This window comes from Eutrigla gurnardus (assembly GCF_963514095.1).
Source record: "Eutrigla gurnardus genome assembly, chromosome: 4".
Lineage (NCBI taxonomy): Eukaryota > Metazoa > Chordata > Actinopteri > Perciformes > Triglidae > Eutrigla > Eutrigla gurnardus.
The window spans coordinates 15,069,212-15,094,888 of NC_139918.1; the positions used below are offsets into that span (position 1 = coordinate 15,069,212).

At 44.2% G+C, this 25,677-nt stretch overlaps 1 protein-coding gene across 2 annotated transcripts in view; it reads left to right on the plus strand.

Annotated features, from left to right (window-relative positions):
* cadm3 (cell adhesion molecule 3) overlaps positions 1–25,677 on the plus strand; it is an 84,425-nt gene that overhangs the window by 19,454 nt on the left and 39,294 nt on the right. For both annotated transcript variants that reach the window (XM_084008065.1, XM_084008066.1), the window contains exon 3: positions 16,140–16,286. In XM_084008065.1, the coding sequence (XP_083864191.1) occupies positions 16,140–16,286 (147 nt within the window). The remainder of the gene's footprint in view (positions 1–16,139; positions 16,287–25,677) is intronic.

Genomic DNA, 25,677 nt, shown 5'->3' on the forward strand with positions numbered 1-25,677 from the left:
GAGAATTCATCACTGATTTTTTTATCATCACAGACAAAATTCCATTCAGTGCTATTGAACCGAGGTGGCAGCAGCAATCTCACAGATGGATGTCTCAAAACTGGGGGAATAAAAGCACAACTATCAGCATGGTTAGATAACATGAGAGGTAAGTGGGAAAAAATGTCTTTTATGGGAACCGACCCTCTCACTTGCGTTGTGATTGCTGCGGAAGGGTTTCGTCCTCCGATCAAAAGTTTTTGCAGAATGAAAAGTAGTCTTTGCAAACCAGTTTGGCACCTGCGTAAGATAATAACCGAAGAGTAACTTCCTCGACAACGGACACATATAGCTACATTTGAGACTTTCCTCCGAGAAGGCGCCCCAACACGACATGTTGATATGTCATGTGTTTCATGTAGCAAGTGACAGTACGCACTCTTTCCTTCATACTAATGAGTGACAAATTAAATTAGTGCAGAAACATACGAATGCGGATGCTTCAATGCATAGCACACTGATTTAATGAGTGTTATAATGATGTGAAAAATATCTAATGGCCTTTGCAGCCGCCAGTATTACCTAGATGGTGCTAGGCAACCGCCTTCATTAAAACACCAATCGAGGAAGTATCTTTAGAAGAATGGTGTGCGAGTTCAGAAACATGGAGAAGCTATGACGATCAGCACTGAAGCTGTTCTGATGGAACAACAGTCTTCCGTCTGTAAATTGATACTTAATAGGGGATAATGTACAGCAGCCAGTCGTTATTGTAATGTATTATTGTATTGAAATGAAGCACCTTGGAGGAACATGTAGGGGGTCATTTTTCAATAATCATTGGCTGGTTGGACATTATATCAGTTATTGCACGGCTTCTTACGAAAGAAATCAATAATTGGACTCAACATGCTGATTCAAAATTAATTTTGTCGATTTAAAAGTGATTTTATCGCTTCCGCTAAGAAACTAGTCGTCGTTGTGTACGGGAATCAGAACTGCGTCCATAGCTGTTATTCACAGCACCGCTCTGCTATAAATAAATAATTAAATAAATAAATAAATAAATAACAGCCTGCAGAATGCCATAAGTGACCAATCACAATCGAGTTTTCAATCAACCCATGTAATAAAAAAAGGATAACAACCCATCCAAAGGCGGGGAACTTGGAAAGCTGACATCTGGGAAGGCGTGGCGAAGGAAAGAAAAATATCAAGGGAACTTCTACAAAGCCAGTCTGTTTTTCATGGTTTCCTGACAGTTTTTGGTTGGCTGACATGAGTATCTTGAAATAACATTGATGGTACAATGCACACACATCTGTGCAGTCTGTACATCTATCATGCATGCAGGTAATAGCGGAGGGGGTTTTCGGTGTTTACATAGGCGTTTTCAGCTTGACATGTACCTTTTATGGTATGAATTTATAGCACGCATTAAGGACTGGATGATATATCTGGCTGGCATTTATCGTTGTATAGCAGATCTCAGGTAGTTGCTGCTGTCTAGATGGTGTTTCCTCTCTGTCTACAGCTGCAGGAAAACAGTCTGAAATACCTGCAACGAATGTCAACAAGGATTTCTTCTGTTTTGTGTTCCACTGAAGGGCCCTAGCGTGTCCCAGACTTCGGCCCACCATTGGATCAGAGTAATGTGTCAGCTGATCTGAAGGAGCTAGTGTTATGATGAGGAAGTGATGGTTAGTGTTCTGTAATGGTCTAAGTGATGTTTCAGAGGCTTTTTCCGCCCGGGCAAGAATACAATTTCCAAAGAAAGATTGAGCAGTGATGAATTCAGCTTGAAGACATTGTATGAATAGTTCCCAGTTAGCAGTAGTAGTGTGTGTGTGTGTGTGTGTGTGTGTGTGTGTGTGTGTGTGAGATAGAGTTTGCTGTATATCACACTGTGCTCGCATTTTAAAAATCATCAGGGTATTGGAGTCGTTGATGGAGCTTCCCGGAGATCTCTAGTGAAATCATAAATGGTTTCATTTCACTATCATTTATTTCAGGAGCAATTCATTAATCAGTATGAATAGGGTTGGATATGCTAATCACAATTATCATGTTTAATGTATTAACAACATGCTGCTATAATCTTCACATTTCAGAACTTGTTTATCCGAAAGTCTGCATCATATACGACGACGCCATGTCTTTATAGTTCATCTCTTGTGTCAAGTAGGTCACCAGATGGTCAAAGGGCCCCACCAGTTCTCCGATATTGGCGGCCATGACAGTTAAGACCATGTGGAGCGGCCCTAATTGGTCAATTAGCCCACGAGGGGCGCCCTAACGATGTCTGGAACCGCCACGCCACTCGGCGTACACACGGATAAAAAAAACGACACTGTCTCGCCTCCATTGTTCCGCTGTCGGTGTCTGTGCTGCCATTGTTGGAGACGGTGAGCCCCCACCTCCTCCTCCTCCTCGTCCTCATCTTCCTTTCCCTCGCTTTGCTGTTCCATTGATCTCTATTGTCTTGATTGGGAGTGACAAACAGTGGGGGCCGTCTCAGAGGTTGCGTTCGTTAGTGGCCGTTCGTCGTTACAAGACATACACACATTCCTGCAGACATGATGGGGAGGGGGGCTATGTGGCCACACACACACACACACACACACACACACACACACACTGGAGGATACACACTCAAAGTGGTCCCTGGAGAAAAAGAGACAAGCCTGGATTCAAGGAATAGAGCATACCAATATACTGACAAACACTTCCAATGAAGTGGAGAGATATCACACACACACACACACACACACACACACACACACACACACACCACACACACACACACACACACACACACACACACAGAGAGATACTCATTGTACTCCAAACTTTGGTCCATATTAAAATTCCTCAACCCTACTTTGTCTTAGTATGCTATTTCCAGGGAGGCATACAAACACACACACACACACACACACACACACACACACACACACACACACACACACACACACACACACACAGGCTACCATAACAGTCTTCGTCTTTTCATGTTGCGTTGCCGAGCAGTCAGAGACACGGAGAGGAGAAGAAAGGAAGGAAGTCTGCCTGAAACAAAACATCCAGCAGAACATCCAGTCTCATGTAAAGCTGCAGCAATTACACAATGAGAAGAAGAGAGCGCGTTTATTTGCGATTTCAAGTGGAGGCAGCCAGGCAGCGGAGTTGACATCATACCAAAGAAACCGAGTTCAGTAGCACCTGCGAGCATCACAGATTGTATTACAAGTTACAAGGTTTCATTTATTGTCAGTGCAACACAACGGTTTCACGACGAGATTCAGTTTGCAGTCGGATTCTGCTACATAAGGAAAAAACATGCACACAAAGAAGCTAAAGCACGTTGTGTGTGGAGGATGAGCTGATGAGTCTCACGGCTCGCAGGAGCTGCTCTGAAGTCTGGCTGTAGGGCGGCTGGGATGAGTGCTGTCTTTTTAATATCCTTTGAGCTCTTCGCGGGCACCTCCTCTCATCAATATCACTGATGTTCTGTAGATGGGGAGCAGTGGCCATCAGGGCAGGTTTTTCATTGTGCAGGGGGAAACAACATGATGACTTAAATGGATTTCTGATCAAATGTGCACCGACAGCAGGCACGCAGATTGGTGATTGAAACTGTTACAGCTGTCCGTTCTTTAAAAGGCTTTCAGGTGAGGCAAACTGGTTCGTACAACGTCTTGATCCAAACCGCATCTTAACGTTAAAGTGTTTTCCCGTTTCCGAGTGGCCACACTCACATATTATGTGGCAAAAAGCCTGCCTGTAATTATAGCTTCCTCCCCCTGGCTGCGTCACGCTGACTCCCAGATCCGTCTCCAAGAGCTCCGTGTCTTTATGCGTGCCTTTGTCGTCTTGAGGTGAGCAATCGTACAAATGGGGATAAAGGCGCACACTTTTATAGTCTCTCTTCAAAGGCATTCATGGCTTTCACTTATCAAGCGATGGAAGAAGTTGTTTGAAGAATGGAAAAAAAACAAAAGGCTCTGTATTAAGGGGTTTTCACCTCTCGGAAATCTGTATCCGCTTCAAATATGCAATATCAGTAGGCTTCCACAGGTCCAGGTTTTATCGGTCTCTAGGTAAGACAGTGCCACGATGATTTCAATTGAAATGACCTCTAAAGTTAAACCTCTCTAATAGTTCCTGAAATGAAGATGATGCATCCGTCGCCTTACGGAAGGAGAGTCTGGGATCCGTCTGTCATTTCAGAACGGTGTTTGTGTACAGACAGGGCTGCCAAAACACTCTGAATAACACAGCGGTGTTTATTTAGTCCAGGCGCTCATCTTGGACATTGGACAGCTTATGTGTTGCGCTTCACTAGCTGTTGATTTTGGCTAACATCATCCATTAGACACCTAACCTCATCCCCTATTAATTTTAAAAGCCCTGTTTTTTCGGTTTGTGCCACACAGAGTGACATGGCATTTTCAAGAAGAAACCGGCTGTCTGTTTGCATTGAAAGAGAAAGCGGGGTGTGTGTGTGTGTGTGTGTGTGTGAGCATGTGTGTTGATGAACGACAAGGGCAGCTCCATTTCTTAGGTCAAGCTTCGGGTCACCTCGGTTGCCCTGGTAACCCTGTTCTGGCTGGGTTGCTTGGCAACAATCCTCTTTTGTTCCAAATGATTTAATTTGAAGCATATCTTACCTCGTCACCCTTGGCTCACTGGCTCACCCTCCTCTCCCTCTTTCCCTTCCTCTGTCCCTCACTCCAGCTCTTCCTTCATCCTCCTCAGCCTCTCTTAGCTGAAGCTTCAGTTCTAGTCCATCCTTTTTTTCAAATCCTGGCCCTTCCCCAGGCGTCGAGTGCCCTATCCTTCTTGGGCCTGGTGTGTAAGTCTCTGCTGTTATCGGAAGGTTTTACGACTGGATAGGTGTGTATTAGTGTGTGTGAGTGTGTGTGAGACGTGGAGAGAGTGTGTGTCCCAGTATTCTCTTTTGTGTTCACATCATATATAGGTACAGCTGGCCTCTGTGGTCAAAATAATATCTCAGCATCCGTATTTGAATATTTGATAAAACGAATATGTTGTCCATGTCTATATTCCATTAGAAACATGCTTATAATGCATTATAACTGCCATATAGCACTGATAATTAAATGTTTTAAGTAACGGATCAGATGCCTGAATTTCCTGTATTTGCCCTTTCTGATGTGAAGGACAGCACATCTATTCCAAGTTCTCCGTACCATTTACCTTCACCTGTGAACAAGACACAGAGATTGTTCTTACCCCCAACCCGGAGAGCAGAGAACTCAGACTTGGAGGTACTGACTTTCATCCAGACCACTTCACACTTGGTTGCAAACTGCCCCAGTGCGTGCTGAAGGCCACATTCTGAAGGACTGGATCTTCTAGAGAACTAGACCGAGTGGGCAAACTCCCATGACCCCACAATAGAGCTGTAAGGCTAAAGACCTGGTCCACTGTTCCACAGCCAGGACAGGAATCGGCATTTCCTCTCCTGAATCTGAGGTTTGACAATCAATGGGAGCCTCCTTTCTAGCACCATGGAATACATTTTCCCAGGGAAGCTCAGCAGTCTGATACACCGGTAATTGGAGCACATTCTCTGGCCTCCCTTCCTAAAAAAAAAAAAACAGGCCCTGTCACCAACCTCCACATGACACTGAAGAGCCTGAGCCTTCAGTATCTCTCAGCATCTCCTCCACCCCTGGCACCATTCCAGTGAGGAGCATTTTGACTACCTCAGTCTCCTCTGCGTGATATGTGTGATATGGATGGGTCTTCCCCTGAGTCTATACACTCTGCTTTCTCCTAGGAGGATGTGTTGGTCGGGTTGCTCTTCAAAATGCTCTTACCACTCGACAGTATCCCCAGTCCGGGTCTGCGGTTCTGATCCGCTGCTGAATAAAGCTTGAGCCAAGCCTTGCTTTTCCTTTCTAAAGTCCTCTGATACCTGGGTTGTTGTTTTGGCAACCGTTGCAGCTACAGCACCTGTCTGATGTTTCCGGAGACCCCGGGGTCATCCAAGGCCCAAGGACCTTTTCTCTCAGCTTGACAACCATCTGGAGTCAACCAGCGGGTTCTCAGGTTGCTGCCATGACAGGCACCAATGACCCTCCGACCACGACTCTGAACAGCTGCTTCCACAATGAAGACTTTAAAAATAGTGCGTTCGTGGTCCCAAGCATCTTCCAAGATGCACGAAAGAATTCTTCCAATGTGGGAGCTGAAGACCCCGTGGACAGGGGTCTCAGTCAGACAGCATCAGTCTCCCCCGCCATCTGATCTAATTCCCCATTAGGTGGTGATTATTTGGCAGCGCTGCTGCTCTCTTCAATGGAGTGTCCAAGACCAAGTCCAAATATATGTGAATATATGGCCCAAACCATGTTGGTGTTTTTCATGGCCAATCCATGACGAGAACAGAAGATCAACTATGCACCACTTGGGTTCAGATCAGGAAGGCTGAGTCCCCAGTTGGCATTCTTTTCCATTAAAATGATGTCTAATACTTAAGGGACTTAAGTTTCATTAAGTGTCATAGAAAGAGTTCATAATGCATATTTGTTAATTAATTACTCGGCATATTACCTTGAATTCATGAATGCCTCCTCGGTAAACACAGAATCTGAAAATGGAGTAAATCCTTCATGTATTGAAGTGAACCTAGGCCAGATTTAACAAAAGCAAATATATAACACTATCAAAACATCCATTTCCAGACGTATTTTGAATTTGAAGATGTTTGGCATAAATGAAGTATTGAGAATACGACTGGATACATGAGACTTGGATTATGTGAGTTTGTTATCAGATGTTTTGACATTGTTTCGCTGGTTGTTTGCTGGCATCATTTATTGTCATTTTGCAACATACCATTGCAGAACAAAATACTTTCCTGATATCAGACAGAATCGTCTACTTTATCCTCTGTCAGTCGACTCAACTTTGATGGAGTGGGCGGATTCAAAGGTCCAGACCCAGGCAAGCAAGAAATATGACAAAACAAAAGAAAAACTGTAGTGCAATCCTGATGTGAATGTGAATTAGAAGCAGTGCAAACAATATGAGCGTCATCTTAACATTAAACATTACACATGCAGGTAACAGTGGTCCAACCGGAGTCCTGTGATCCGCCCATCAAGTGTAGTATCTGTAAAATCTACATGCGTCGCTTCTCTGCTCCCATTCAACCACAAGAGCATCCGTGTGGTTAATCACAGTTTGTTCACGATCATTAATCGAGATAACTGCTTTTTCACAATGATATGATTTCACTGAAAGACAAACAATGATATTAAATGATCACCCAGTGTGCGTACACGTCCATCTCATGCTTATATAATGTGCATGTGTGCTACTGTGTACTTCCCGTAACAGCTCAGAAACATTTTACGAGCGTTGCACCAATGCTGATATCGTATTTCGATACTCGGTGTCTACCAATACCCAAATGAAAGTGAGAAAAAGTCCAACCGGTGCATCCTTACTTTTTAACAGCCTTCTTGTTATTGTTACTGTTTTGAAAGATGGATGTTGTCGAGAGAGAGAGAGGGAGAGGGAGAGAGAGAGAGAGAGAGAGAGAGAGAGAGAGAGAGAGAGAGAGAGAGTGAGAGTGAGTGAGAGTGAGTGAGTGAGAGAGAGAGTGCAAAAGCTGAGGTCCTTAGAGGATCCAGTGATCTTAGTCAAAGGGCAGACTTCTGGTAATTGACTACTCATTTCTTTAAGTGGCCTATTGGCAAGGGCAGTCAGTGCATTTGCCAAGGCATTAAAGATTTCACTCTCTTTATCTTGCTCTCTCTCTCTCTGTGTGTGTGTGTGTGTGTGTGTGTGTGTGTCTGTCTATCTACAGATGGACAGATAAAGCCAAAGTTGGCTTTTTTCTTATCAAATTTGACGATTTGTGGTTGGTGAGGTTCTTTGGTGCCAACCGGAATATTAAAGGGCTCTTCTCTTTGAAATGTGAAAAACATCTCTCCATCTCTGTCTCTCCATCTGTCTGTGTCCAATCGGTTCATTTGCAAAGAAGCTTAGCTGGCACAGCTGTCAAATAATGAACAATATTACCAAAGAGCCTTACAGTAAATTACATTTACAGTACAATACAAGGAACGCATCTGACTAATGGATTTTCTTATGATTCTGATATCTGATGTTAATGTATACGTTTTGGATCTTTTAAAGACTCACAGTCTCAAGAGTTTACTTAAATGCTTCCTCCTCTCCGTATACTTGCTCGGAAGCAATGCATCCGGTCATGACTTCACTAAATGACAGACAAATCCCAGACAAGGGTTCATTTAGAGATAATATGAAGCTTCAGCAATCTCAGTTAGCCAAATCAGGTGGCTGGCTCTGTTCTGAAATTTGCATATACGCTTATTTCTGGTGTGTTTTGTCCAACCACAGACTTAGCAGTGCAATGAACCAACCACAAACTTCTCTACAAGACAGTGCCCAGAAATCAGATAGTAATGTATGCACAACAACTTTATCGGCAGGCAAGAGCACTGATGGAATGTCCTGCAAAAACCTGTGTTGTGTTCAGCGCCAAGTTTGTTTTTTTCATTCTATTCTCACTTTCTGGTCTCCTGCATGAAAGTCGGACTCCCATCCTTTCTGCCTTGCTACAAATAGGCCACACTGTTTTGTTTTTTTGCATTGGCACTGGACATCATCACGAGGTGCAGAATCATCCAATGTGAAGAGTAATACCCAGGACACCGGGCTGCACAGAACCCACCTTACTTAATATCACACCTAACTGGTGCCAAAAAACAATTGGCTTGTAGCGGATCTCTGGCTTTTGGGGCTCTGGGGCGTAATCCAGGCTTGTACATGGCACTGCCAGGGAGTATCCAAGAGCCATGGATCAGCAAGGCAACACTTTCTGAGGAAACGGAGGGAATTCATACAGAAAAAAAGACCCAACATTTAGCAGACACCTTTTCTGTTTGACTAACTGCTGAGGCGTCATATTAGCAGAAGTTTAGTATGAAGATGGTAGATTTGGTCCCCCATCACTTACAGTGAATTTGCCCGAGGAAGAGATCGCTTCATGTATGGAGAGGAGGAATGAATGGCTGCATGGGCCGATAACTCTTCTATCCTTTAACTCTTATCAGCACTCGCTTTTTGCTCTTTCTCTCCACCACATCTCTCATTCTGTTTGTGTTTTTTGTGTCTTTCCATCCCTCTGTCTCCTTTTTGACATTTTGTCTTTCTACCCTGCTCTACTTCCCTCCCCTCGCTCTCATTGTTTTATTTTTTTCATGCTCTTTCAGTCTCTTTGCCCCCTTTCTAAGTCACCCTGTCATCTCTGCTCATTGGTCTCATCTATCTATATATGCTTATTTCTGCCATGTCCTTTGCTCACCTCTCACTCTCTCTTTCCCTCTTTTTCTTCCTCTTTCTCTCGGTTTCTCCCCTGTGCTTTTCTCTACCTCTCTCTTGCTCTCTCCGTCTTTCTCTTCCTGGAAAAAAATCATTATTCTTTTTCTTTTGTCAGCAGTGATGCTGCTGCCCTTTTCTGCAAACCAACCCCCCCCTCTCACCCCGCGCTCTCTTCTCTTCCTCATAGTGCTGTTCCAGTAGGATGGGTGGGGCGGCTGGCGAGGGAGAGAGAGAGAGAGAGAGAGAGAGAGAGAGAGAGAGAGAGAGAGAGAGTGAGAGAGAGAGAGAGAGAAGCTGGTGGAGGATGAGGATGAAGAATTGGAGGGGGATCGAGCTAAGCATGTTTGACAGGCAACAGAGGAAGGGTGGGGTGGCCGGGTCGGTGCTGTTGGAGGGGGCACTTGACGGGAAATTGGTGGGGGCTGTTTTGGGCTCCCAGAAATCCCCCGCAAACCCTCAGTCCTGAGAAAAAAGGCGGGCTGGAGGAAAAATTTAGGGCTAAGGAGTTTGTTTGTGCTAAGACAGCTGGTGGGGGTGCTTGAATCCCAGATTCACAGGCAAATCCCGCCAACCCCCCCATACACGCACACACACACACACACACACACACACACACACACACACACACACACACATGGCCCTTCACTTCCCCACCCACCCACACCCCCTCAAAGATTAGAAGTGATTTGTCCAGCACCCCCCGGTGACGGCAGACATTGACAACGGAATGAGAATGGCAACAACTGTACGTTCATTAAAGTTTGGGAAACTGCGAAAATCAGGTGGAAAAAACACACCTCCGCTCCTCTTTGCACTCCATAAGCCAGTGAAGTATTTGTCTCAGAGAAACGCAAAGGGCACATTGCAGATGTTTTGGATTGTTTATTCATTCGCTGGGCACATTTTCAAATATCTGGTTTGGATTTGCATCTTTTGACTCACACCACAAGGGGGGTTAGGAATGGAGAGAGGGATTAAAAAAAGAGAGGAAGAGGGCGGGGAGCTTGTAGAGGGTAGAGGTAGGCAGAAGGGCACACACACACACACACACACACACACTGATAGATACACATTGACCCAGGGGGATGGGTGGTGGTCGGGGACAGCTGGGCATAGATGGATGGTGTGGGGGAGGTTTGTGTGTGTGTGTGTGTGTGTTTCTGAATGTGCCCTCTCTGCCCTTTGTGTGCACATTTGCTTCAGGTGTCCAACTGTATCTAATGTATTTTAAAGCAAATTTGTTTGTATCCGTCTGTCTTCCTGTCAGTGTAGGTGTTGTTGTGCTTGAACATGCATGTCTTCCTCTCTGCATGTGTGTGTGTTGTGTGTGTGTGTGTGTGTGTGTGTGTGTGTGTGTGTGTGTGTGTGCGCACAATGGGGGAGGGAGGTCAGCGTGCTCACAGTGTGTGCCAGTGGATGCCTCTGTGTGAGTGTAATGGCCTGTATCATATCATGCCATATCAAACTGCACACTGAATTCTCCCATCAAAAGTGTACGCCGTCACAGAACCATAACACATGGCTCTGTCTGTCTCCCACCGCAGCGCCGCCTTCTCCCTGTGCAGCCGATATGCACACACACACAGTCTCACGGCCAGCACACACATGCGCACAGCCTCAGCCACATGCAGATAAAAAATAAAAAAAACATCTCATAAATCACACAGACACTTCGTCCCACACACTTGTGCACAAACGGATAAATTCCTCCCCGCAAAACAAACGCAACTCGGTGGAAACGGACGCACGCAAACATCGATAACGAGTCTCTCTAGACTCACACTGTAACGCATGTGAGCAGACATGTACGTACGTTTCACACAACGGGATAATTACCTCCTTGCAATGCAACCACACCTCCACCCTTAACGTGCAAACACCTGCAAACGCACACGCCACAAACATGGGATAATAATCTCGTCTCACACACACATTCGGGCGCACACACACACACACTCATATTACAGTAAATAAAGTTCATTAACCTGCGCTAATTAGCAGCAACGCTGTAAAGCTTCCCTGGGAGAACAAAAAAAAGGAGGGAAAGAAGGAATTAAGGATGCCGAGAAGTAAACGAGATTATCAGGAACGCGGGGGAGGAGGGGGAGGAGGCTCGACAGAAGGGCGGAGAGGTGAGGGAGGACGGGAGGAAACCAAGGAGGACATCAGGGCAGATGGAGAGGAGGAGGGGGGAAGAGACGGAGAGAGACAGATGGAGGAGGAAGGAAGAGGGAGGCATGTGATCATGGAGCCGGCCAAGGTGGTTAGAATGTTTCACGTTTGTTGTTCTTTTTAGGGAGTGAAGGAAGCTGGGTTTTTTATTAAAGGAATACTTCAATATTTGGAGGAAATGCACTTATTTGCTTTCTTCCTGAGAGCCGGAGCCCCAGTAGGAACACCATAGTGCTGCAATACAAACCCCAGGCTGCCTGACAGGCCTTTCCCTACACACCACCTACAACCTACTATCAAGGTCCATTAATACTCCTTCAATTATGAATTTCTAAATCATCTTTATATTCGGAAAAAAGGCCTTCCCAAAGCTTAGAAAACAATTTGTGCGTGCATGACATCATCCCCGTATAAAGTGCTGAGGGAAACGCCATTTTGGGGAGCACACCAGGTAGGAGGGCTGCAGCTACTGATTGTTTTTACTATCGATTAATCTGCTCTCTTAATTTTCTCAATTAAGTATACGGCCCATTAAACATAGGAAAACGGTGAAAAGAGCCCATCGCGCTCACAGTCATAGACCCCAAAGATATTTAGAGATGATCCAAAATGTGTGTGACTCAGACAGTCGTGAAGAGAGGGAGAAGAACAACCATGGCGGCAGCACGACGTGCCGCCGTAGAGAGGTAGACGAGACCTGGGACAATAAAACCGGATCTACTCGACCCGGTTTCAGCCTCGGATATTAGAAGCCGAGTGGATCACACGTTTCAGCACGCAAATCCGCCTGAAGCTGAAAATGGTCATTTCCGTTTATGTACATAACTAACAAACTGGTAATGAGTTTGCTTCCTTGGTGATAGCGGAGGATCTCCTAATCGTACTTTGTTGGTTTGTTTTCTCTCTTTGTACAGGCTAATTGTTTGCCACCTGCTTCCACTCTTTATGCTCCGTTAAACGCACCCCCGACTGCAGCGCTGTATGTACTCACACAAGCATGAGATGGATATTGATCGTCTCATCTAACTCCCAGAAAGAAAGCAAATCAGCCTCTATATATATATATATATATATATATATAATATGGGGGTTGAAACTATTCCTTTGAGGTTTTCCCTCTCTCTTTGTTCATCATCTGAGGACCCTCGAGGTCCTCGCACTTCCTCTGTTGTCTCACTGGTGTCCCTTCTCCCCTCCCTCCTGTTTTGTCACACACACACACACACACTGTAACACCCACCTTCCTCCATGCTTCTCTCTCTCTCGCCTCCCCCTTGACTTAATACCGCAGTCAGCCTTCTACCTCTGCATTCTCTCACCTTGTGGCCGGATAGGGAAAGTGTGAATTGTGTTGCTTTAAATACCCGTGTCTTCTGTGGGCTTACAGCTTTTTTTTGGGGGGGGGGGGGGGGGGGGGGGATGTGAAGCGAGAAGAAAGACAAGCAAGCCACAGTGTTTAATTTAACGTCTGCTCAGGATAGATAGGCCTCTCGTTTCATTTTTTTTTGCACCTCAGGTGTTTAGCCTGACTTTACCATTTAAACTCTGCCTGAACTTAATTTCTACCATTTAACTTTGCTCTTAAGTAGCTTCAAAGGTAAAAAGAACAGCTGTATCTGTAGCTGAGGCTTATAGGGGTCATGTGCTACTGGCGGGTGACTCTGTCGTGTTGGTGTGAACCCGTGTGGACTGGTGGACGGTTTGAAAATGTGATCTTTTTTCTTATCTCTCCGGTGCTTACCCCGCCCTCCTTACATCCAGTTAAAAATATTGCTAAGAAGAATGATACATGATCTATGCAGCCATGCAGTCAAATTCTCCAGCTAAAATAACTTATGTGTGATTAATATTTGACCGATCAACAAGGTTGCACCATGCTCGTATACTGATTTGTAAGCATTAGTGGAGCCTTACATTTGAGATTCAGAGTGCCGTTTAATCATCGTTAAAGCATTTGACTCAATAAAATAAAGATTAACCTTTATTTATTGGCTTGCATTCATTTATAAAGAAACATTTTGTAAGTCGCTACATGTACAGTCTGTCATGTCGGCCACTGAGCTCCACTGGAGTAGCTGGGAATCTAAAGACACTCCGGCAGTGGTAATGAAAAAGCTACAAGTGCTTTTTTACCGTTAGATTCACCCTTCCAGTCTACGGATCGAATCCGCAATCTTCCTGCACCTTCCCACTTATCTAACCTTTAGGCCCTCAGTGTCCCAGATCAATAGTTTGAAATGAAAATAAAAGACTTTGAAATGACCAAATATTCATTTGTTGCTACTGAATTTATAAAATGTATCCTCTTCTGCTCTTCTGGACCTATGGGTGGGTCATTATTCATTACAAGGGTGAGCCGAGTCTGAGCCCACAAGCCTTTATTTAATTTCTGGCGGTGTAAACATGGTGCAAATTTAATGCGGGCGGTGTTGTGTAGTGTTTCTACATACTAGATTTTTAAAAGGAAATTAGAGGGGGGAAAGGACAAGTCAAAACAGGTTAAAGGCCCTTTGTAGCTCAATGAGTTGTTTTAGTCCACTGATAGTATGATCTCTGGGATTTGCTGGGAATGAATATTATATATTATGCACAGACTTCTTAAAAATGGCAGTTATCTCCTCACACTCGAGAGCCACTAATTGTCCACCGAACTTGTGCCAACACAAGTATCACTCCGTGCCTCCGACGCGGGTTGTTCTCAGTCAGAGCCAAAGCCAACACACAAGTTTGGCTACCTTGTCCCGGCTCATTGCGGTAGGCTTGATGAGTGATGCGCTGGGACAGCCAATTTACCCCAAGTGTTCATGCCGAGGAGAGGAGCCCTTGCGATCAGCCGCAGGAATTAGCACAAGATGCTATTAAAGGAGACACTAATCCGCGCTGCACTTGACCACACATTTAGCCCTCAGGCATCACGGTGCTTAGATAAACTAACCACAAGGTCAGAGCTGCAGTGAAACACCACAGAGAGCGAGGGACACAAAGCACTCTGGGATTCTCCCGGCGAAATCCTACAGGTGAACGGCGGCTGTACCTTTAAGACCTCTGAATCCTCTCAGCCCAGAGGCGAGCCTTTTTTTGCCTCCCTTTTCTAATAACTTGTGTTTTCCGAGATGCTGAACTGGCCATAAACTGCCTTTAAACTGACAGAGAAACACACCAAAGTTGCTGCCTGCTGCCCTCAGCTCATCTTCTGCAAACGTGTGTTTTTTGATGCTACATGCAGTAGTTTTGCTCGCCTCCTCTTCTGCATCCTCTCTTCGTGTGCCCCCCCCCTTTCATGTCTTGATGGGAGTTCCGCTGAAGCACACTTAAGCAGATGTTCTTCCTGCAGAAAAAAAATAAAAAATAAAAACACAAAAATCAATTCCACCGCCGGTGCAAGGATGTGATAACGCTCCATGCCCAATATAAACCTGTCTCCCGCTTGACAATTCGGTTCCAATTAAGCTATTTATACACGCCATATTTTCAGGGGTGAGGAGACCGCTTTGGGGCATATCTTCTTAGGAGATGTTCCATCCGTTGGCTTGGTCTTCTTGTCAATTACGCCATATTTTTTTTGTTTCGCTTGAGATTAGGTTGAGCAAGCGCTGGCACGTTTTAAAGTGAGCAGGATGGGAGCGCCGAGCACGGCTGGGTGCACTCAGAGGCGCCATAACTTAACACGGCACAAAAAGGGGGAGCGAGCGGCCAGGCTCGGCAGTACTTACCACGGCGAAGGGCTGCGTATTTTAGTATACATCCCTCATTCCGACTCGTGTAATCGTCCGCCACCCTCGCTGAATCCAAAGAGCGGAATTAGCCTGCACCATCACCCATTATCAAGGGAGTGCTGTAAAATACAGTAATTTGAACCAATTTGACTACTGTTACACACCCAGTTCACTGTTCAGTGGTTTTTGCGGTGTTCCTGCTCCGGCTCAGCCTTTGGAATCAATTCATTATGCCGGGTCATTTGTATTCTCTTTCTCTTTCCCTCTGACCTGCTCATCTCCATAATGCCCGTCCCGTTAGAGCTTGTTCCGTACCAGCCAATGCATATGCATGGCCTTAAAAAGCGACACAGATATCGACAAAAGAGGGTTACAAAGCCATTAGAGGTATGAGACAGTGCTCTTGTTGTTGCTTTGACCTGACGGGAGTGACTCTCTTCCGTGGTCTCTTCATCTTCGCCGGTCCCTCAGGTCCTGCAGTCTCTGGATGCCGGGCTGCTACTGACTCATCGCTCTTACATTGGCCTCGCAGACATACAAGCAGATCTCCATTTGTCTGCTTTTTTTGGTCCCTCTGACAGCATGTCTGTGTGTGTGTGTGTGTGTGTGTGTGTGTGTGTGTGTGTGTGTGTGCGTGCATGCAGTGAGTATTTGCTTTCAGAAAGACAGATTGAGATATATAGATAATCTGACAAGCAGAGAAAGAGAAGGGCGGGCAGGCAGGGGAGAGTGAGGGAGCGTGGCAAGTAATGCATTTTGTTGGGTTCATCTGATTTGTGTGGCGGTGTGTGCTACTGTTTTTGCTTGTATTTTCAAAAACCTGCAGCGTCTATGTTGTCTTATGATTTTTTTTTTACCCCCCCCCTCTCTCTCTCTCCTGTTGCCTAGAGGACCTCTTGCAGCCGGTGACCTCAGATGAGACGGTGTCCGTGGGGGGGACGGTGACACTGACTTGCCAGGTGCCCGAGAGCGATAACTCCTCACTGCAATGGTCCAACACCGCACAGCAGACCCTGTACTTCGGAGAGAAGAGAGGTAAGAGGGTGGGAGCGATGGACGGAGACACTATCAAAATGTCAATCCTATCGCGGGCAAAATATATCCAAATACAAGTCATTTCCTTTGCTCACTATGAGGTAACGTAGATTATGTCCACTGGTAATGTATTTTCCAGTCCAGACCTCTGTGGAACGGGAATATACCATCGAGCACCGAGTTTATGCTACAAAAACAACCATTTGGAAAAAATATTTTCGTCAAATATTTAAAAAAAATAAGTCGGTGCTTCATGTAAGTGTTGACTTTTTTTTAAATAGTTAACCAGAAATACGAACTATTACATTTCCATGGAGCCTGCATTAAAATGTGTTGAGTGAAGCCTGTTCAGTATGAATATACTTAGTTTCAGTGAACAGCTTGCAGGTACTTTCAAAATGCGTTCATTACGGCTCTATTTACATATCATTTCAAGTAGCACATCTGTGTGAATCCTAGGCACAAGTTGATGCACTTTTGTTGGCCACGTATGCATCCCCGGTGGCCTCGTACCAGATCCGATTTCCAGTCCATTTGGGTTTTTCCGGACTACGTAGGCCCGACTCCTGCACAGAATTTATAATGCCACCAGAAAAGTAATTTCTTCACTTTAACAATTCAGTTAGAGCTGGATCTGTAACACAAACATATGGACAATCATAGTTTATGGGCGACAAGTGAGACAAAAGTTTAAAATTCGTACATGCTTTCATTCACGCTGCTGAAGTAGTCGATCATAGTTGAACCAATCGGGGATCAGCTAAATGGAGCTGATGCGACGTCTTGCTTTAGTGCTACTTCAGCTGCCGTTATCATTATCGATAAACATTTCATTTTCTACAATTTGCTAAAGCAAACCAGCTCCTCGGGAATGTAAATTTTAGGATACAGGGTTGCAATAAAGATGTTGTTACTTTTTCATCTATCAACTCCTTTTGTTCTCACTGGGTTAAAAGCTTTGTTCAAGAGAAAAAGCCCCAAACAAATACATTAGGGACCTGAGAAAGCAAGCAACGTGGAATGCTGTGAGGACTGAAAACAAAAGGACAAAAACAAAGAAAAGTCAGATCGCCACAAGTGTGTTAATGTCAAGACAGCTACTCTTTAAAGATGAGTGTTTGTGCAATTTGATGGTCTAAGGAGAGACTTCACTCTTTGGTTCAATGGTCCAACATCACAAAAAAACCCTGTATTCTGGAAAAAGAAATGTGACACTGTAAATAAGGACTGACATTATAAATATGGTGCTTTGGTGGTAATGAATATGTTTGACTGTATTGGCTCAAACCCATGGTTCAAAACATTACCGCGAGTGAAGAGGTGTGTGAGCAGCAGCCAGCCTGAGTGTGAAGACATTATTACTAGGTTAGGATTGCAATAAAAATAAGTTTCCTTTTTTATCTGATACAATGAAAAAAATGCCCCAAAGGATATTAAAAATCAAAAAGAAAAAGAAAAGTTAAATCCTGGCAAGCTCAAACGTTAGCTCCAACTTTTTCTAGCGTGTCTCTTTTCAGCGGTCCGTCACACAACAGACTTTGGAGTGAAAAAAGGAGCGAGCGCTACAGACGGGAGGAGGGAGGGGAGAGGGAGAATTAGAGACAAGGGCGGCGAGAGACACAAAGACTCCCTTGTGCACGAATGCAACACGTAACAGCTGAAGTGAAGGGATGGAGAGAATTAGTTAAGAATGGCGAGAGTAGAAGGATACGGGCCGAGAAGTTGTCACCGCGGAGGGCCAACGTTTTGTACCCGACAATTTGGAAAACAGAGACGAGAGAGAGGATGATGGAGGGAGGGAGGTGGGGGTGGGGGTGAGGACAAATGGAGAGATCAGCAAGTCTTTACCTCAGATGGAGCTTCAACCACAGTAGAGAGGAGAGAGAAAGAGAGCGAGGCCCTCCTCTGAAATGATAGAACACTTAAAGGCCGACCTCCACTTTGAGGGAATTGAGAAGAGTATTGGATGGGGAGGGGAGGGGGGGGGGGGGGGGGGGATGGAGCAGAAACTCCCCACTGCAGCGGCCCAACATGCACAGCAGATGCTGTACATCGGAAAGCAGAGGGTTGAGAGACAGAGAGGGGAGAGGAAGATGACGGCAGTTCAGAATCCAACCCTTCATCCATGTCTTCTCTTCAAAGTGCAGCAGATGGAGAGAGAGAGGAGACATGAAGATCTTGAGTGTAGATGGGAGGATAGTGGAGGGATGGAGGTGTGTTCAGCAGGGAGGGAAAAAAACCTGACAGGGACAGATGAAGGAGGAGGAGAGTTGTAAACAGAAACACTTTTCGGGGGAAGTAGCAGATGGAGAAAACGGAGGAAGGAGAACGAGGAGATCTCCTTTATGACTGTAATAAGGATCAACCTCATGATGATATTCTTAGTCATCCACATACGCTGTGTTTTATGAAAGAAGATATTCCCCAGATGAGCGTTTCTTAACGTGAAACTTTGCAGCAAGGACATTATTTTTCAATGAATATGAAAACGCAAAAGTTAGCTTAGTTGCTAACGTTATGCCTACGTTGCTAACGGGGCTGAGTCAGCTAATATTTGAGGAAAATACCTCAATGTAACAAAAAAGGTGTTGGTTTTCATTTTAAAGTATTCTCCGATTGTACTACGCTTCCTTTTTTCTCGGGGACGCGTGGATCTGTGCAGTCAACACTAATGGCCATTAAACTGCATTCGCGTTTAAGTCATCCGACAAAAGTATTTCCTCAAAAAGGCTTGGGCGTGTTGTCGGAGTTGTCCAACGTTAACAAAGTGCTTATGTCATCTGAAATGTAAGGGAGAAATACAACGGGGAATATTTCTCTCCACAAGGAGCAATATGAAACCATGTGCGGCGTACCAAAAATGACTTTAAGTGAAAAAGGAACTTCATCAATATTGATTGGCCGGTTTGCATTTCACGGTGGTGTTTTTATCTTGAGTGTGTCGTTAATGTAGGCAGCGACTCTAGGCAGTATAAAGGAAACCAACGTCGCTAATTGACTTTATACTTAACCATGCTTAACTTATGGTGGAGTTGAGGCAAAACAAAGGCTTCAGGGCAAGATCAGGTAATTAGCAGGATCCTGTTTAAAAGAAACCAGCATTGACTGCCAGACAAATCACATTGTGACTATAATAGCACAGTTTCCAGAGCTGGTTTAATATGATTTGTTTACTCACCATAGGAAGTCATTTTTGATTAAAACAGTCTTTTGCGTTGACGTGGAACTCCATCACACATAGCCGTCCAAACAAACTCTTGCCGTGTAATTTACTGCATCCAAACAGTTTCCTTCAGACTCTAGGCAGCAAGAGATGGAGGGATGAGAGTAGAGAGAAAATTAAGCAAATGCTAGATCTGGAATAAAAAATGGGAATGGAATGAGAGAGTTGATTGAAGAGCAGAGAAGAAGAAGAGGAGAGAAATTAGGCCTCCTCGCCGTTCCAACACTGCCCAGCATGCACCAGGCTTCAGAGGGTTGAGACATGAGGGAAACGGATGGGTGGAGCGAGGGCTGTACGAACAGCATGATGGGAGATAGAAGAAGAAAATGATGATTGACAACTCTTCACAGTGATGGCCTCCACACTGCAGAGTCCAGGCTGTACTACAGCAAGAGATGAGAGAGAGAGGAAGAACCAAAGTCAGGAGCATAGATAGTTTTCTTAGCTCATTACTTAATACTATTTAATGAGGTATTAAACAAAAAACGTCGACAAACGAGAGAGAGGAAGAAGAGGAGAGGAGGAGAAAACGTAGACAGAATGTGGAGTGGTCCTCTAGATGGTACATTATAAGGAGAAGATATGAGTCGTGATGATGTATACACGACGCAGGGCAATGCAAGGAAAGAGACCTTGGATTATTTCACATAAAAAAGAGGCTGTATTCACAATGAATGTGAAAAATGATGAAAAAATCAAAGCCATAGCTGTGATATATAAAATGTTGATGTCACTGGCATAATCCCAGGGTCACATCGATTCGATCCAATACTCCGTGATAAGCTCAAGCTGATTTCTGTCATTATTCAGACAAGGAAAGCCATTTATATCGGTTTAATTTGAGCCAACTTTGCACAGATGAGACGCAACGAAGGGAGACGGCGACGCAGAGGAGGAGGGAACTCAGTGTGGGCACATTTTAAGAGACCTTTTCCCTTTTTCACGTGGAAGTGAGTAGAAAGATTCAAATTAAAAAACAAAGTAAAGGGACAAAACTGACACACAAAAAAACTCCAGTGGAGCAGAGCTAATGAGAGCTCTGCAACTGTAACTGCCTTGATAAAGATAAAGCAAAACAGGAAAAATAATTGTTAAGGGACACAAAGCCCAGTTGTGTTTATTAAAGCAGATACAATGACAAAAAACAAGTTTTTGTAGCTAATTCTGTCCTGTATTAATCTCAGCGTGAACATTCGGAGCGAAGGAACCTGTCATTACATGGTGGAAACAAGTGATCTGATAACTGTGGCCAATATGGAATATTTTAATACCTTTTAAGACCTTAATTCCGGATAATTTATTTTAAGACCCTTTTAAGGACCCACAGATGCCCTTGAGGGGATGTGTGGGATGGGTGGCTGAATGAGGGGAGACAGGAAAAAATCCAGTGCTGGTAATAGCAAAGATTATACAGCTAGGAAAGCATGAAAACAGATGGGTTCCTACATTATGCTAGACCAGAAGCAGACAGCGAGAGAGACGTCAGGATGGAGAGACAGACATGAGGGAGATGAAGACAGGCGGAGAAAGCAACAACTTTGAAATCAAGACAAAGAAAGGAAAGCAAACACGGACATTAACATATTTGGCTTTTCGCTGGCTCTCTCATCCAAACGTCTCAGCCTCAGAGTGAGTCAGTCTGTTTTTTTAAGAGTACGTTTGAGTCTTCTAACGTTCCTCTTAACATCGCCGTTGAACTGCGTGCTCCAGGGGCTGAGCTTGCTCGAATAGTTAGCACCACCAACAAAACAGTTGAAAAGAACGAAGTGAGGAAGGGAGATGCAGCCACGAGCATCCTGACAGACAGGTCTCATTGTTTATTCGTTATTCTGAGACGCTCACCTATTCCCCATAGGCCTTTGGCAAGCCTGATTATTTCCTAGAGTAGGCGTTTTGTCTATAATATCTCAGAAAGTAGTGAAAAATGTCACCGTTTCCCAGAGCACAACATGATGTCTTCATATTCCTTCTTTTAATCGACTAAAGTGCAAAAAGACTGAGCTCACGTAAGAGGGAGAAAAGCAGGGAAACGGCCACATTATTGAGAAGCTGAGTTTTGCCTCAAAAAAATGACAGTTTCATGCTTTAATGCACTTTTGTTTACTCCAGTGGTGTCCTGTTCCAGCATTTGTTTTATATCTTACATAAAACGCCTGACGGAGGTGACCGAGATGTAACAACACTTTCTCCAAATGAAAGGACAAGATCCACCATCAGCAGAATGACATCGTCTGTCCTATAATGTATGTGTCATTCAGAGGGTGCAGCAACTGACTGAGTTGTTTTCTTTAGGAGGACAGTCTGGAATGTAGCTATCCAGCAAATAGACAAGGACATTTGACTGTGTGAAGGGATGCTTATACTCCTACGTGGCTCCCAAACAGGTTTCTCACCACTTTTCATGTTGTTTAAGTTTCAAACAGAGCATCAAGCCACAGCAGTCGCTGCGCCATGAAAGGACCAGTTCACTTTTCTACTCATGAAGATCTATTTGAGTCTCTTCTATTTCATAGAGACATTGAACCTCTGGACTTTTAAGCCAATGAGGTGCCATTTAATGGGCCAGATCAATCAGTTTCTGTGTAATGAAAAATATTTTTCTTGTTGTGACATCATCAACTACATCAGCACAGAGGTGGTCGTTCTGCAACAATGCCAGCTCAATACATTTTCATAAAAAAAGAGCCCAATGTCTGAAATGCATCTCACAGATTTAGACACAAGAATATGAAACTGACTTTCCTCCACTGTGGAAGGATTATGTGACCTCGGCACAAATTGGATACTGCATATTCACTTGTTAGCTAACGATTAACTTTCAGCCGCAGAAATAAGGATTAATAAAGATATTTTTTCAGTTGCTTTTGATTAAAAAAAGTAACACCTTTTGGGGAATCACCCTGAGAAACTTGAGTTGAATTATTCAGAAATCAAACGGTTATTATGCATGGGACCTCTGAAGCTGCATCGCGCTTCCAACGACACTTTCGTTATTTCTCTTAATCTCCTTTTTGTACGAGAAAGAACGGTGTTGTATACATTTTGAGTTGTGTTCCATCTATAAAATATAATGAGACCGGGCACACAACGCTCACATAGAGGGCTATACCGTCATGTGCTCATTTTTACGAGCGTGCAGACAATAAAAGTCAAATAAAATACTCATAATTTGAGGTTTAGCAAATACATTTCCTCACCAGAAAAAAAAATTCTTTAAGCTTCTAGTCCGGCTATAATTTTATTTATTTGTCATGTGCGGTTTCCTTCCTTTCCATAAAAGCATATAAGCAGACATCAGACAGGCCTCAGTACAATTTAACAAGGTAATGGCTCTCTGGTGATTTATAAACCACGGTGGATGGGGAAGCTCTCGCCTGGCAGGAGGATATTGAGTAGGCAGACATTAACTGTAGTGAAAATGACTGTTGCTGTAAATCATTTTATTAAAGAACACACTAAGCACCTTAAAGTTTACAGTGCTAAGGAGTTTTAAGTGCACAAGCACACAAAAAATATGAAACTGGATGGTCAGATCCCCAGTCAGCCTCCCAGAGACTGAGACAAACTGACAATGACAGCTCACAACACGGTGAGAGATGGTACTCCACAACAGGGCGTGGGATGGTCTTCTTTTTTTGACATTTTTTGAAAAACTATTGATCCACATCATATCATTCAAAGTTTTTTTTGTGCCTGGGAAGGCTCTCTGGAGAACGTATCAACAACAACCATCACAGGATTGAAAGACTGCAGGGAGAGACTTTTAGAATCAAGCACTTGAAAGAGGCCTTTTCTACATTCATTCTTTGTATCATCTGAACTCTATATTATTCCAGGTGCAAGGAGAAGAAAGAGATAAGAGTACAAAGAATTTAAAGTAAAAAAATCCAATTTATTTTTCATGTTATTAAAGCAAATGTATGAAAAACATGCCCTGTGATTCAGAAATTGGCCTTTTGCCCCTCACTCATAGAAATAAAAATAGAAAATCAATTAACCAGACATGAAACAGAACAGTCATGCATACATTGGTGTGCACATACCGTATTGCTCTAATTGTAGTGGCTCCACACTGTAATTTCTTCCTCAGAAGAAGGAGGAGACGGTCATAAACCTGCTGCAGCCTTTTTTAATTTTCAGTATTGCCTTCTTTCGGTTGTGTTGAAACATTGATTTATAGAATTTGAAGTAAAAAGACTGCAGCAGAGTTGTGATTGTGTTGCTCTCTTATCATTCATGTGATGTCCTCCTGCTAGCCAACACATCAATACGCGGGTGTTTGTGCTTCTTTCTTAGTAGTTTGTCACTTTTTTTGCTTTGTTGCCGAGGAGTTAATTGAAAGATGAGTACCGCTCTCATGTCTGTATCATAAACCAGCAGCTGGTTAACTTATCCTGGCATAAAGACCGGCCTTGCTCTCCACAGCTTATTCATTAACACGCTAAGGGTTCTAAATACAATATTCAGAGCATTAATAAAGTAGATATTATGTATGTAAAGACATGCGGGGTAATGTCTGCTGGAGTAGAAAATTAGTCTTTTCTGTGCTTTGTGGACATAGCTGGGCTAGCCGTGTTAGTGCACGTGAGCGTGCACGACTGGCTAGCTATGGCCGCCGCGATGTGCCCGAAGCGTAGAGCCCAGCCTCCGTTTCCCTCTCAGGTCAACGCTGTTAGCTCCGTCAGCACTGTGGATGTTGTTTTCAGTGTTAGCACTGAAAGGACTGTTAGCTGATAGCGGCTGGCTCAGCCATGAGCGGTATGGAGGCAATAGATCCGAGTTTTGTGTTGAACACCTTTAAATCTGTTATCCATACGAAACCTGAAGCAACTTCTTGCAATCATTGCTTTTTGAAAGCTGTTTTTTGTTGTCTTTTATCCTAAACTAAGCTAACATCTCCTTTAGCTTCAAACCTGAGGGACTGCTATGATGATGCTATTGATCTTCTCATTGAACAAAGCTTGAAGAAAGATTTCCACAATTCCCAAAATATCTTACATTTCCTTCAAACTAGCATGTCGTACAGTGAGCCCAAACCGCAAGAGGACATCCGGTCCACACAGATGAAAGAAAGAGAAGACGTGCAGGAACATAAATCACACCGGCAAACAAATGCAATCAAACCACAACGATGGGGGGGGAATAGTTCCCACTCTCCTCTGCATTAGTGGGAACCTGTGCCTTGAGAATTGAGCAGCTAAGTGTGATGGCATGCAGTCAACCCAAAGCAGCTGAAAAAAGCGGCAGGCGGATAGTGGCAGCCATTATGATAATTGCTTCCTTGACTTCTTTATACTATAAAGGTGAGGAAAGATGAGCAAATAGTCTGCGCTCCGGCATTATGCATTTCACTCCGTCGTGCTTTCCTTCTAATCCTTTTGCAACAGGCAGAGCACTCAGCACGAGCAGTGTCTTCTGCTGGGTAATCTGCTTCTTAGGATGTGTCATCGGTCAGTGTTACTCGCCAGAAATCCCCCGATGGACTTTTTTTTTTTTACGCTGCTGTAAATACGACACGGCAGGATTTCATTGGCATGTTGCTTGAAGCTGATACACCGTTGGGAACATTTTCTCTCTCAAGTTTCGACTGGAACTAATGCCTCCTCGCTTCAATTTGCACCACCTTGGGCAAAGTTTGGTTCATCTCGCTCCTTCCATTGATTTTGCATACATTTGTGCCGCCGCCTTTAAATTATTATTTTTTTAATTCAGCCTGAAGGTAGAGAGAGAGAGGGGGGGGGCGGTGGTTAAAACACACAGAGGTGTGTGTGTTTATCAAGTGTTTCATAGTTGGCGCACTGATCCAGGATCAATTGACGCTCTCAGATCAGTGGGGACGGCGTGATCAAGGGAAGCCCGCGGTCACTGAACCCAGATCAGCTGTCTGAAAGGACCGATAATTAGGGGAGCTGGAGAGAATATTCAGAACCAGATGGGAGGATGGTGGCGACGTGTGTCGAGAGGGAGAAGAAGAGATCTCTCTGGATGTGTGTGTGTCAGCTAAAAGCCCCAAATGTAAGACAAAATGAGAGAAAGAGAGAGTTGGGTGATGAGAGAAGGAGGGAAATGGAGACAGAAGAAGAAGATAGTTGACAGTGGGATGCAAAGATAAAATGGACAGAGAGGGAAGCAAGAGGGAGAGGTGGAATTCAGATTCAGGTTGAGTCG